A 14,713-nucleotide genomic window follows, 5' to 3' on the forward strand; every position below is an offset into this window, starting at 1 on the left:
TGGATCCAACTGCTTTATGCACCAAGAGGGTATTTTGCCTTATTCCAAAGCTATTAGGCTGTTCCTGTGGAGATGTTCCTACTATTATTGTTGTATTCTTTCCAAGAAAGTGCTTCCTAGGCCTAGTCTTCTAACATAGGTTCTTTTGACAGATATCTGAGCACCCACGTTTGACCCATTTCGCTCATGGAAGGTCCTTTCCAACAGAGTCCTTGCACCATATGACCTCTAAAAGTTCTGTCTCAGGAATCCTAGGCTCTGAAGACAGGCATTATCTTTCCCCACTCTGTTACCTCAGTTCAAGTCTCTCTTTATTGTTCACTTGGTTCAAAAGAGTCAATAAGCATATTGGAATCGTTTTTTTTACATTTACTGGTCTCGGCTCTCTCTTTTTTTCTCCTAGCCCCGTGCCATCCAAAGGTATCCTACAGTAATCTCTTCTCTACAGTTATTCTTTCCAATGGCCATAATGTACCCTTATACCTTCTGCTGCAAAGGCATAACTGCCTTCTGGATGTATAAAGAAGTCTTTGGGTTAAAACTAATGAGAACTTCATGCTGTCAACTCAGTGGTTGACAAGAGATGGCAAGGTAAGAGCTAAAACAAGCAAAACTGATAAAACATTTGTAAACTCATTGCCCAGATAGCTCTCTTTCCCCAGGTCTTACTTGATGATCTATCACAGAGTGACTTTGGATAGTCACAGACTATTTATTTCAATCCTTATGTTATCCACTTTTCACAGATTTGGGAAAGAGCTCTGGTCTTGAGGCTGCCTCTTCAAGTCATGTTTCGGGTTACTAACTCCACTCAAGTCCCCTTCTTCTTCATCCTCATGGGCATCCCTGGCTTTGAGTTTTCCCATGGCTGGATTTCCATCCCCTTCTGTTGTCTCTACACGGTCTCCATTGTGGGCAATATCACCATCCTGGCTGTCATCAGGATAGAGCCCTCCCTACAAGAGCCCATGTACTTGTTCCTCTCTATTTTGGCTCTAACAGACCTGGGGCTTACCCTCACCACTTTGCCTACAGTCATGGGACTCCTCTGGTTTAATGCCTCAGAGATCAGCTTTGAGGCTTGTTTTGCCCAGTTCTTCTTCCTCCATGGATTCTCTTTTATGGAATCTTCCGTGTTGTTGGCCATGTCCTTTGACCGCTATGTGGCCATCTGCCGCCCCCTCCATTATGTCTCCATCCTTACCAACCGGGTCATCAGAAGAATAGGGATAGCCATCATTTTCCGCTGTGTTCTGACTGTTCTTCCTGCATTATTCCTATTGAAACGGCTTCCATTTTGTGGCTCCCACCATCTCTCCCACTCCTACTGCCTTCATCAAGACATGATTCGCCTGGTGTGTGCTGATACCACTATCAATAATTGGTATGGATTTGTTATAGCTCTTTTTACTATGTTGGACCCCCTGCTCATTGTGGTCTCCTATGCACTCATTCTGAGAAGTGTCTTGAGAATCAGCTCCCAGGGTGAAAGTTTCCAGGCTCTCAATAACTGTCTGTCCCACATTCTGGCTGTTCTGGTCCTCTATGTGCCCTTGGTGGGACTTTCCATGACTCACCGCTTTGCCAAGCATGCCCCTCCAATTGTACATGTCATCCTGGCCAACATCTATCTACTAGCACCTCCTGTGATGAACCCTATTATCTATAGTATTAAAACAAAACAGATCCGTCAAAGAATTTTTCACCTCGTTTCTCATAGACAATTGCACTAGAGTGTTGAGAAGTAGGTTTTGGGTATTATCGCTTATAAAAAAGAACTTGGGTGAAGCACCTGGGTGGCTCAGTCAGTTGAGCATCTGACTCTTGATTTTGGCTCCCATCATGATGCCAAGGTCATGGGATCGAGCCCTGATATGGGGCTCTGCACTGAGCATGGAGCCTGCTTGAGATTCTCTCTCTCCCCTCTGCCCTTCTCCCCTGCTCTCTTGCTCTCTCTAAAATAATTATTTTTAAAAATTAAAAAGAAAAAGAACTTGGGAAACTTGGAAAGTTTTTGGTTTGGATGTCCAGTCATGTACGAATCACGAAGCAGGAATTGAGGTACATATATTATTATGCTCCCTGAATTTGTAACTTAAACTAAGCTGAAACATCTACCCATTATGTAGCTGCCCCATTTACATGAGATTTTTGCCTGCCAAATTCCTCAAAGCTGTAATTCTTAGCTTCTTCTCTTTGCTTGAGTTTACTCATGAAATATTTAAATTCTTAATTCTATTTAACCAATAGTATTTTTATCTATCAGTTAACATGAGTTCATGTCTTCCCTGATTGTAACCATAGAGTCCTCTGTCAGACATGTTTTTCACTGCTTCTGGCTTTATCATCTTCTGTTCTCTCTGGGTAAAAAGATTCTTTACAACTAAATCTCATCTCCCTGGATCACATTGTTTGGGAAGTGATAATATGATCAATGCTCCTGAAAGACTCTCTTAGGCTTTGGTGGAATGAGTCATTTACAATTTCTTCTAGCCTGATTGTTTTCATAAAAGGTTTATATCATTGGTTTTGGTCCCTGATGAAAATAATGTAGCTAAGAACAAATTCTTGCCATTGAACATGTTGAAGAAAGTGAGCAGGATATAACTGGAAAGTCAAGAGCTTTCCCAACATCTGTAGTTTTTATTGTGTTTATTACACACCTGAAATTTACAGTAATTGTAATGCTTAGTCCACTATTCTGGACAGGCAGATTATGCACCAATGCGATTCCAGACCTCCCTTTGGAGAGCCATGGGAGCTGTGAGTGAGCTGGGGGCTCCCTTGGGAGCAAAGGGCCCAAGTGAAGCTTGGGTTACTTGTGAGGTGTAATTGAAAGAGGGGCAGTTTCTCTTGGTGAAGTAAAACTTTGGGAAATGTGTGACTTCTTTCTAACTGCTGAGTAAGGACTAGGAAACGCCTTGTCTTTGTCAAGATGGCAGAATGCTTACATATATTTAAATGCATATATTGTGCCAGTGTCTCTATTCTGATGTACCAGGATGTCAGAAGAATTTTTTTTCATTGTAACTTCAAAAACCTCTGTCGAGGGGCATCTGGGTGGCTCAGTGGGTTAAGTGTCTGACTTCCGCTCAGGTCATGATCTCATGGTTCCTAAGTTTGAGCCCCGTGTCAAGCTCCGTGCTGACAGGTCAGAGCCTGGACCCCACTTCTGATTTTGTGTCTCCCTCTCGCTCTGCCCCTTCCTCACTCATGCTCTGTCTCTCTGTCTCTCAAAAATGAATAAATGTTTAAAAAAAATCAGGGCACCTGTATGGTTCAGTGGGTTAAGTGTCCAACTTCAGCTTGGGTCATGATCTCAGGGTTCATGAGTTCAAGCCCCGCATTGGGCTCCATGCTGACAGCTCAGAGCCTGGAGCCTGCTTTGGATTCTGTGTCTCCCTCTCTCTCTGCCCCTCCCTGCTTGCACTCTGTCTCTTTCTCTCTCTCTCTCTCAAAAATACATAACATTAAAAAAATTAAAAAAAACCACCGTGTGTTGAAAATGGTTTTATTCTAGCTAACAGTGAAATAACTAAGACTCATGGTTACGTGACTTTGCAAGGTGCATGTGGCAGAGCTTCTCTCCATCTGAGCTGTAAGGAGCCTTGAGGGATAGCCCTTTGTCCCATTCCTAGAGGCTGTATCCTGGGTCTTTCACTATAGGGGCAGGAGGCAGTATTTGCAAAGCTTGGGAGGGGAATGGTTGGAGAGCCGAAGGCTTGTGCCTGAGAGATAAGACTCCAAGTCCAGGGAGGGGCTGAGCAATTGATTCCTGTTGTCTCATGGCTCAGATAGGACCCCCGCCTCAGACCTCTCAACCCTGCATGCATGGGGACTCCTGCCTGGGGACAGGTAAGGATGAGTCACTGATGAAGAATGATTTCCCTGAACTATGGTCCCAGGGGAACACCTGGTTTCCTTTGAGACCTCCCCTTGGGTTCCCTTTCTGACCCTCACCCCTGTCTCCCTGGCCCTCTCTCCTTTGTCTTCTACCTGTCTTTCACTCATTTTCTTTCCTATCTGTTCCACCGACCTTCTCTTCCTACTGGAGGCTTGTCTCTCCTCATCTTGTCCACTTGGGCTCACCTCTAAGTCACTTGATCCTAAGCATAGAGCTGGACGAGCAACGTGTGTCCCTCAGGGGCCCTTGCATCACCAGCTAGCCCTTACAAATAACTGATTGCCTGGCTCCTCCGTGGCTGGTTGACTGACCCTAAGTCCCTCTCTAACTGGCACTTGCTGGTACTTCAACGTGTGTGATTCCCAGTGCTATTGATGAGCCTGGGCCCCCCTCTCCAGCTTACAGTCATGCCTCTCTGGCCACAGTCAGGCTTTCACATCCCCTGAGAGGCAGGCAGAGACCCTTTAAGAATGGCTAGGGACATAATCTTCATCCTGCCTTCAAGCCAGTAGGTATGACATTATATGACGTTAGATGAATGACATCTATGACACTGTTGAGAATGTCGTTTGAAGTGGAGGTGATATCTGCACCAAACCCTGATACTCAAAGGTTCTATCTAAAGATTTTTAAAAACATTACTGCATAATGTATCAGGTTGTGTTAAATTCACGAGTGCATTTTATTGCAATGTTCAGCCTCACCAGTGCCTTAATGTACCCAGAATAGTGTGAAGACAGTAGTCCGTCACACCTAGAGCCCTGTCAGGTGACAGGGTGACGTGTGTATCTCACTATGTTTTAATGTGTGAATATTCTTTATGGGAGAACTTCTTTGGGGTAGTAAAACCATATCCATGGCTGTGTATAAAGGAGAAGAAATTTGCTGACTGGTACCGCAGAATACTGGGTTGTTCTATCTCTATCTAAATGCATCTCTTCACAGTATTTTCTACCACATGCTTGATCTTATTCTTCCTTATTCCCCAAGGCGGGGGGTGGGTGGGTGGGTAAGATAATGCTGACAACTTATCGCTGGGATGGAACCAGCCTGGCATAGTTTTGTCTTTGGCATTACCCTACGCTCTAATTTCATGGTTTCCATAGCTGGTAAGCACCAATGATACTCTAATAACACTGCTCTCAAGGCACAGAACCTGTTACTCAGTGAGCACCAGTCCTTCAGTTAGCTAGATACTTCCATGGACTTCTGATACATAGTAAAGAGTTTATTTTCAATTGTGGCTCAGTTCCTGGCACTAATGAACTAAATGTCTGTATAACTCCTTCCCAAATAAAAAAGAAATGTTCTGGGGCACCTGCGTGGCTCAGTTAGTTAAGTGTCTGACTCTTGATTTCGGCTCAGGTCATGATCTCATGGTTTGTGAGTTCAAGCCCCACATCAGGCTCTGCGCTGATAATGCAGACCTGCTTGGGATTTTCCCTGTCTCCCTCTCTCCCTCTCTTGCTTTCCCTCCTCTGCTCACTCTTTTTCTCCTTCAAAGAATAAAAAGAAAAAAATATTCCTTGTCAGATGTAATCAACTGTGGCTGGAATTCAAGGTTATTAAAAATACACTATATTTGTAATTGGTTTTGAGTAGGCTGCTATGACAAGGAGGTGAAGAACCAGCCATAGCTTGAGAAACCCCCTTATAGACCCTCTTCTGTATTTTTTTCCTCTTTTTTCTCTCCTTGGGTATCCTGCAGCTCTTAGGAAAACATGGAGACCCCAATGATTGAAAATTATTCACTAAAAATCAACATTTCATATATCTACATTCAAAAGAAAATTCATCAATGGAAAGTTAGGGAAGTTGAGAAAGGTGTCCTATGAGGTTGGCCTCAGTGTACTCAGACGATGTGCCCGGGAAGGAACAGGCAGACCTTGTACACAGGAGACTTTGATTATTCACTTTGGGGAGTCTCCTGTCACATAGTGGTGTGCAAACAGCTTAGTGGGATGCCCCAAATACAGAGACTTCTATCTCTACCTCTACCTGTAAACTATCTATATATAATGATGCAGGATTACAAAAAAATAGACATAGGAACATCATCCATTCCTCGTTTATTATTCAATTTAATAAAGAACATTTTATTAAGCTCCTACTCCACTCAAAGCATTGTGCTTAAAGCTAGGTTATAGTGGTTTTCATAGTCCAGTAAGGGAGGAGGAAGAAGGAGGAAATTTCAAGTGTGGCAGGTGCTCCTAAATACGAAGGTATGCTCATCCATGTGCCTGATACACACACATGGCACATTACATAGCTTGTAAATTGAACCAGAGCATTTGCCAGAGTCCCACATTTGCACATTTGGCTTGCCTCCATATTACCCAAAATTACAGAGATTCTGGGAAGTTCTTCTTTGGCGATCAAGGACAAGGGAATGTGCAGAAGACAGAAGTTCATTTATATTTGGCCCTGATTTCATCAGTCTTTAGGGAAATAATCTTACTCTATACAGGTTGCCTGTATAAGGCTTGTTGAACTCTGGCAAATGTATTCCTTCCTCTTCTTATATTGAATCTATAACTACCCTTCCTGCCACCATTAAGAATGAGACCTTATCTGAATCCCTCCTTACCTGATATGTGCATGAAACATCCCTACAGCCTGCCATGAAACCCTTTCAACAGCCCAGGCCTTCTCCTGCTCCTAACACATGTGTTTCCTCTTTGTCTTTCTTCCTACATAGGTTTTGCACACGTGAGGAATACATACCAAGTACCAATCAAGTCCAGTTCTACTCTGAATTAATTTCCTCTTGAGGCTCTGATTATATATAATTTCTGACTAGCACCTTTTCCTTTTGTCAGGATCATCGTAATAAAACTTCTTCCCCTAGATCAGGAATTGATTTACTTGCTGATGTGAATTCACTTCACTACGTAAAAATAGAGCATTCCTATTTTACTTGTGCAGTTGCCTTCTTGGTGTACTGTGTTCAATAGCAACCATTTGGAAATTAGCTCAGAAAGACTCTGCTTTACTGATGACAAGTTCTAGAAAAGGCAGGTGGTGCACACATGGGACACAACAGATAAAAGTTAATGGTTGCAAGGTTGTAAGGATGTCCAGTCCATATGAAAAAACAACCAAGAACGGAATCTGTGTTCAATTTGTTGGACCATGCCACTCAGAGTCCATGAACCCAGAGTCACATCAGAGCTGCTGCAAGTTGAATGAGTGTTAAGTACAAAACGAATATCAACTGAGCTATGCTAAGCAGCTTGCTCTGTGTTTAGTGTTTTACATGACTTATTTCATCTCATCCTCATGGGAAAAATAAAGGGGAGTGGCAGAAAAAAACAGTTGTATCTGAAATGCTTTTTTTCTGGCATTTGTACATTTATTCTAATGTCTTCCTTAGAAATTTATGACTGTCAAATTATTATGTTTTTAATCTCTCAGTCCTTTTCCAGACAGGAGAAAGTAAATACCATGTTCTTGATGGGAACTGGAGAATACTACTGCGAGTCTGCTTAGTTTTAATACTACAGATGACAGGGTTCATAAAAGAAGGGAAAGGAAGTAGATGTAGCTATTTGTGATGTGTACTAGATGGGGAACATTTCTTCCCAAATCGGTAGATGAATGTCAAACCAAACAGTGACATAGAAGACCAAGATACAGCAGATGTGGGAGACACATTTGTTGAGGGCCTTGGACGCCTCCTCTCCAGATGCAATACTCATGACAGTTTTGAGAATCAAAATATAGAAGCAAAAGATTATCAGGCAGTCCATTAGGACCATAGAAAATACCATCACAATAGGATATAGGCAATTGAAGGTGATGTCAGCAGAGGCTAATTTGATGACATCCTGGTGGAGGCAGAATGCATGAGAGAGGAAATGGGATCTGCAATAGGAAAACCAATCGACAGGCAATATTGGAGGCAAGATGACTGTAAATCCCTTCATGAAAACCCCCACTCCAATCTTTATCATTTGGGTGTTGGTAAGAATGGAAGTATATCTCAGTGGGTTGTGGATGGCAACAAACTGATCATAGGCCTTGGCAAGCAAAATCCCAGACTCTATGACAGAGAAAGTGTGGATGAAGCAGGCTTGGCAAAAGCAGGAGCCATGGCTGATTTCCTTATGATTTGTCCACATCCCACACAGCACTGTAGGCATTGTAACCAGGGTCATCCCGAGGTCTGTGGTTGCCAGCATGGCTAAGAAATAGTACATGGGCTCGTGGAAGTTATGGTCAATGCTGATGAGAAATAGGAGAATGCCATTGCCATGAAGTATGGCAATCTAGATGACAGATAACGGGATAGAGATCCAGTGGTGAGCCTTTTCCAGGCCCACGAAGCCGGTCAGCAGAAAGGGTGGGGCACTGGTGTTGAGTTCCATAATGGGCATTACAGTAGGATGAGTCTTCTGTTTAGGAAAGACCACGTTAGTTAGGTCTTCAGACATACTTCTTTAGCCACTTCTACTTTTTTACTTCCTGTAGCTTTTCCCTAAACTGTAGTGACTCCAGAGAAATAAAACATTCTTTCTTAGGAAAGCCTTAGAGATGGGGGGGGAAAAAGTAATCCGATCAACAACTGCAAATCAGTGTTTAACATATGTGCCAGGCAATATACTAGGCAGCATGGATATAGTAGTTTATGAGATAGAACTGGCTCATGTCCTTATAGCTTGAAGTAGATTCAGAGGTCATATGTTTTCACTCATATGTGGATCTTGAGAAACTTAACAGAAGACCATGGGGGAGGGGAAGGGGGAAAACAGCTACAAACAGAGAGGGAGGCAGGCAAACCATTAGAGACTCCTAAATACAAAGAACAAACTGAAGGTAGATAGAGGGGTGGGGGAGAGGGGAAAATGGATGATGGGCATTGAGGAGGGCACTTGTGGGGATGAGCACTGGGTGTTGTATATAAGCAAATTTGACAACAAATTATATTAAAAAATAGATTCAGAGAATGAAAAAGGAATAACAGTAATATGAAAATTATAATAGAAGATTTACAGAACTCTGTGGGAGCATGGCTTACTTTATTAAATCTGGCAAGGTTTGGGCATGGTCAAAGAAAGCTTCCCAGAGCATGTAACATCTGACAGGTACATGGGAATCAGGTAAAAAGGAAGGGTATTTTCACCCTGAGGGAAAAGCAGAGGAGAAATTCCTGAGGCAAGAATGGGCTTGAAGAAATAATTTGTGCTCAATGCAGTTAGAGAACTCAAGATGGGAGTAACAAATGATTAGACTGTAGAAGTTTTATTGGTTTCAAAAAGTCATACCAAAGGGCTACCCTGGTGGCCTTCTTGCCACAAAGTAAAGCTCAAAAACATTTAAGCATCTGTGCTTTGTAAATACTTCTATCAGTGTTGGGATAAGCTAGGATATGGGTAAATACCAGTATATCACCACGAGCATTAAGAAGAATATTCTAGAGTGAGTTCATCTCATATTTGTATGAAGCCTCTGAGACCTCCAGACTCACTTTCAGGTAATTCCTTAGCTGTCATTCCAGTTCCTCCAATCTTTAGCCATGTAATTTGGGTAGACCCCTTCTATTCCCTCAGCCTGTGATCCTCCTCTGAAAAATAAATGAGAATTAAGTGTCCCTTGACCTGTGAGGACTAAATGCAGTATCATCCGGGAGTGGACTTTGTAAGTGGGGCGACACTGTGCCTCTGTGATGGGTTTGCGCTACGCTTAATCAGAAGGCCGTTCTGAATTTGTTTGGCAGAGGAAGGCCAGCGTCACTCACACTCAGATATGCTGAGTCATTCCAATTTGCTCAAAACATTTGGAGAAGAGGTATAAGATAATAGGGATTTAAGAAGCCTTAAGATAACAGTGACTGAGAATAGTTAGAGGCTAGTGAAGATTCCTGGTGTCTGGGACAGGATGGGGGGTGGGTGGGAAAAGGGGAGGGGCACTTTGGTAAGCACCAACCAGGCTGAGGGAAGCCTGCAACCTTGGGCTTCACATGGGAGTGGGGGTGAGGCGAGCTTCGTCCCGGTAGAGCTGGGAGAAGCAGAATGTGAAAACCAAAACACAAGAAAAGAAACTTGGTTTTGGCAGGGATGGGTCTGAGTTGCCTCTTGTCACAAGTCTAGCCAGGTCTCTTTCCTCCGACATGCTGAGACCCAGATGGGTGGGGGAGCCAGACAGCTGGGGAAGACCCAGCTGGAGAGCATAACTGCTTCCTACCTATTATACAGCAGACGTGGCCTGGATGTGTGGCCAGTGTGCCCTATTTTTTAATAGAATGTCCACAAACATCTTACTTTCCCCATTTTTCAATTAATTGGTAATTAGGATATGTACTCAATGACATAGTTTCGTGCTGTTGAAATAATTTTCCGGGCACAAGATGGAGCTCTCCTGCCCAGTGGTGCCACATCAGTAACACCAAACTTAAACAACTTTCAGTCCCTGTAAACACTGCACTTGACCATACATGCAGTGTATCCAGTCAGGCAGGCCCCAAACTCCAAGCCAACTCTGAGCTTTCTCACCCCACACAAGGCTGCCTAGGTGACTGCAGACAAGATATTTTCTCAAGATATTTGTCTCTTCCTTATTCTTTGTTCTTTATTCTTCATCCTATGAAACGCTTCTGCTTTCCCACCTCCCCTCCCATATTGCAGTTCTCCAGGTGGAGACTCCACTTCGTGACGTGTTAAATAAAGTTTGTTTGTGTCCCCTACATGGTCTTCTTTAATCATTTTTAACACTGAAAAGAACAGTAACTCTACAACTCTTGCCTCATGACCTTGAAAAGTTTATACATCAACTCACGGGGGTGTCCACTCCTGGGGAGCCCTTAAGATCTTGGATTGATGAAAAACTGTTTTCCCAAACTAATCATTCTCATCCAAAAATGTGGCGGCTTCAAGAAGAAGACACTCTGAATCTCTCATCTCTCATGTGACTTCTCACGGAGGAACACCACCCAGACATTCACATAACAGACTTCACATTTGCCTTGCCTTTGGATCCTTCTCCCTTTTGTTTCATTTCCCCAATCTCTGTCTGCTTTGTAACCTTTCTTCTTATCATCCGATTTTCTGACATCCTCTCTACTGTCTGGCAACGTTATTTAGACCGAGCGATACCATCTGTTCTCATACATGGTGTGCAGTAGTAGATGCAAATTAATCACCAAATTCTCATTATATGGCTCAGTGCATAATAGTTCTATTTTCCCAAGCCATGAACTGAAATTCTAGACTTTCATACCAGTGAATACTGGCTCTGAATGGCTTTCTACCCAAATCCTCCAGCTTTTCCCCTTTTTACCAGCATCCCTTGCTGATAAAAATGGTGACCACCTTCCCCTACCCACACCACCCCAGCACCAGATCCACTATAGCTCTCTATCTGTGTGGGGTTTGAGATCCTGCAAATCTACAGTGCCTATAGCTCATAAAGAAGGGAATGAACAAAAAAGCTCTACTCTGCCTTTAGTTACAGAATTTGCACACTTAGTTCCTGATGGATAATAGGCCCACTTCTGGGAATACGCAGCAATTTAAAATAAAGTGTCTAATGTCAGATTCTGTAAAGTCTGCTTCTGCTTTAATCTGAGGCTGGTCTATTTGGCAAGTTTTTTTTTTTTTTTTTTTTTTTGTTCTGTTAGTCTACACCCATGGTCATTATAGTGCCTCCCCTCCTCAACCTGATTTAGGCTCTGGGTGGTGGGGTGGGGGGGGGGTGGTAAATACCTGGTGGCACTGACAGGGGTCAAGAGGAAGCTCATACAAATAGCTGAAGACAGCAACAAGGGAAATAGATAATCTATCCCAGAGTCCTGAATTATTCTAGAGCTATCTGCCTCTATTCCCACAGGTCTTTTGCTTTTTTCTTCCAAATTACATCTGCCTAGTAAGGAAGACAGATTTTGGCTTTTCCCTATTCCAAAAATCTGTAAGAAAAGATTATTTGGGAGCCCAGTTTTGAGGGGAGTCTTTGGGATATATTCTTATGCCTCATCACCTCTTGACTGACATATTGCTGCCTTTCTCTGTAAGTTTCATTAAACCAACTCTCTATACCCTACCCATGACCTGTTCCCTACGCTGAGCCTTCCAGGACAAGAAACACTGGAGCTTCTTATTGACCTGTTCATGAGTTTTTTGTTCATCGGTGCCATAGATGTGACCCTAGACCCCTAAGCCTGGCCAAAGTCTTGGCTTCAACACCTCCTCTTTAGATCATACCCAGAAGCCAAGCTTCAAGGAGCATTTCTTTCAGAAGGTCCTCCCCAAGGCCCATTTCTGCCTCCTCCCTTCTTTGTTCTCCCAGCTTTGGAGCTTTGGAACAGTGGTGCCCCAAGGTCTCAAGCTGTATCCTTGTTTGGGTTTAGCCTTGTCACCAGAAAGGTGATTAATTTTAAGCATCATATAGTAGTAGGGAAGAAAAGTTAGAGAGGATGGCCTTTTTGCTTTTTTTTTTTTTTTTTTTTTTTTTTTGGAGAACTCCTAGGACTTTGCCTTTACAGTGAAACATATGTGGATAAAAGGACCAGAGCAGGACATTAAACTGCTCTATTAGGAAAATTCCCCCACCCTAACTCCCTTGGCCCAGGTGTTCAACTGGGACCATTGTGATCCCAGAACTCTGCTCTGTTTCATAGAACTCACCTCCATCAAAAAGAAACTGACTTCCCAGTCCTATATTTCTTATGAGCTCTTTCTCAGATCTCTCCATACCATCTCTGCAACGTAAGGAAGGACAGAAAGGGAAGAGAGAAACTTTTGGAGGTGTCAATCAAATGCAGCCATTTGAAGACTTTCTAAAAGATATTGTTATCCTAATGCCCTTTATATTAGTCTGCTATGGAAGGCCCCAGGATCATTGGGCCTAGAGAGAAAGTCAAGAAAGATTTCCTTTGATGGAGTTTAGATCCCTCTGAGTTGATTCCCGAGAGTACAGAGAAAGGATGCGTCGTGGCATAAAGAGTTGTGAACTTATTTATATTTTTGAGGGTGTTCCATGAGAATACAACTTAGATGCCCAAATATTGGAAGACATTACAGGGCATAATAACAGAGACATTCAGAGGACATGCAGATTCAGAAAAATAATCAGAAAAGCTGGGGTGCCTGGGTGGCTCAGTCGACTGAGCATCCAACTCTTGATTTCAACTCAGGTCATGATCTCACAGTTCAGGTTCGTAGGTTTGAGCCCCGTTTAGAGCCCTGTGCTGACAGCATGGAGCCTGCTTAGGATTCTCGATTTCCCTCTCTCTCTGCCCCTCACTCCTCCCATGCACACATACTATCTCTCTCAAAATAAATAAATAAACATTAAAAAAATAGAAGAAGAACCAGCAAACCAACAGACACATAGAAACGTGGGTCACTTTAAGTTTTATTCATTTAATCAAAAACTTGTATTTTATTAAGGATTTTCCATGTGGCAGTTTCTATAATAGAGTAGGAAATAAGACCTATAATATCATTGTCCTCCTGGAGCACACTGTCTATAAACTATGAAAGGAGAGACACAAATGGTATACAGTCCAGATACACAGCTGAATTGAATGAAAATAAATGAATGAATGAATGAATGAATGAACAAAGAAACAGTCCATTGAGCTGATCTGGTAGAGATTATTTATGAACCTGGAAGCTGCTCTAAAGGTCTGGTTTCATGTTTGTTTTTTCCATGCTACTCAGAAATCCCAGGAGTTCTGGAAAATTCTTACCTTCGTATGAGCAAGAGTAGGGGCAGGAGTCCGAGACCACTTTGAATGCCAGCATGACAAAGCCCAATGATAGTCTCCCTCTATGTGAAGGGAAGTGACTAGTAACTGGGTGGCACCTTGTATGATCCTAGCATTTCGTATTCAATCTTCTGTTCATAAGAACATCTTCTCTGATTCACTTTAAAACCTGTCACCTGAGTCATGTGTACTACTCTTCAGCTGGCCATAGGACCATGAACTCTTCCCCATGTCTAGACTGTGACCAAAATAAACTTTCATAGCTATTTGGAACCAGGAAAGGTCATTTTTCTTCTTGTCACAGGCATTGCCTCCCTCCTCCCCATTCATACATATGACCAACTATTTGTCAATTCAGGTATTTTTAACATTCCTTCAGTCTAGTCTTATCTGTGGTATATTGCCAAGCTGGAACTTTAATACCATTTTACTATTTGAAAATATATATCTCTATTCCCCTGTATCTAGAACTAGCTCATCACGATAATGGTCATCTGGGTTAGGAATTATCTCTGTGTTGTTATATTTTTACATATGTTTACATATATGTTGATAATAATAACATCTAATAAATAAATATTTATCAAACATTTAACTGGATAGACTTACATATAGGTTCCCTAGAGTTGCCATATTGAACTGAGGATTGGGTAAGGCTCATCATTTCACTTAGTGCAGTTTTCTAGAAATAGCAACTATTTCCATATTAGCAAAAAAAAAAATAGATGAATGTTTGAGATTAGGAGTGTCATTGCTAAGTATATCAGAGCCAAGACACGCAGAACATTTGGAAAAACAATGGGCTTTGACTCAGAGACCAATAGTCTAGATCCAAGAATTGTGTGATCAGGTGTCTTATCCCCACTAAACAGGGTGAGTTACTTCTGAAAAGGATAAATCAGTTGGACACCTGAGACATGTGCTTAATCATGTACATATATTATGTCATTTGCTATCTAGCAATAAATGGGCTATGTGAAATGATATTCTGAATATCAGAGAGAAGTAGGTTTCCACTGACATGTCTTTCCCTAGTTGCTCCTAACAACAAAGCTGTCAGTTTGTCCAGGTTCCCCGAGTTATTCTTGGAGAGCAGTGAGTCAAAT

General features: G+C 42.4%; 1 protein-coding gene and 1 pseudogene across 1 annotated transcript; one reads left to right on the forward strand and one right to left on the reverse strand.

Moving 5' to 3' along the window:
* The first annotated feature begins 788 nt into the window (after window positions 1-788).
* Window positions 789-1,733, forward strand: LOC123602442 (olfactory receptor 51Q1-like). Its single transcript, XM_045486930.1, has one exon. The coding sequence runs from the start codon at window positions 789-791 to the stop codon at window positions 1,731-1,733; it is 945 nt and encodes a 314-aa protein (XP_045342886.1).
* Window positions 1,734-7,298: 5,565 nt separating this feature from the next.
* On the reverse strand, window positions 7,299-8,280 carry LOC123600414 (annotated as a pseudogene).
* Window positions 8,281-14,713: the final 6,433 nt, after the last annotated feature.

This window comes from Leopardus geoffroyi, chromosome D1, assembly GCF_018350155.1.
Source record: "Leopardus geoffroyi isolate Oge1 chromosome D1, O.geoffroyi_Oge1_pat1.0, whole genome shotgun sequence".
Classification (NCBI taxonomy): Eukaryota; Metazoa; Chordata; class Mammalia; order Carnivora; family Felidae; genus Leopardus; species Leopardus geoffroyi.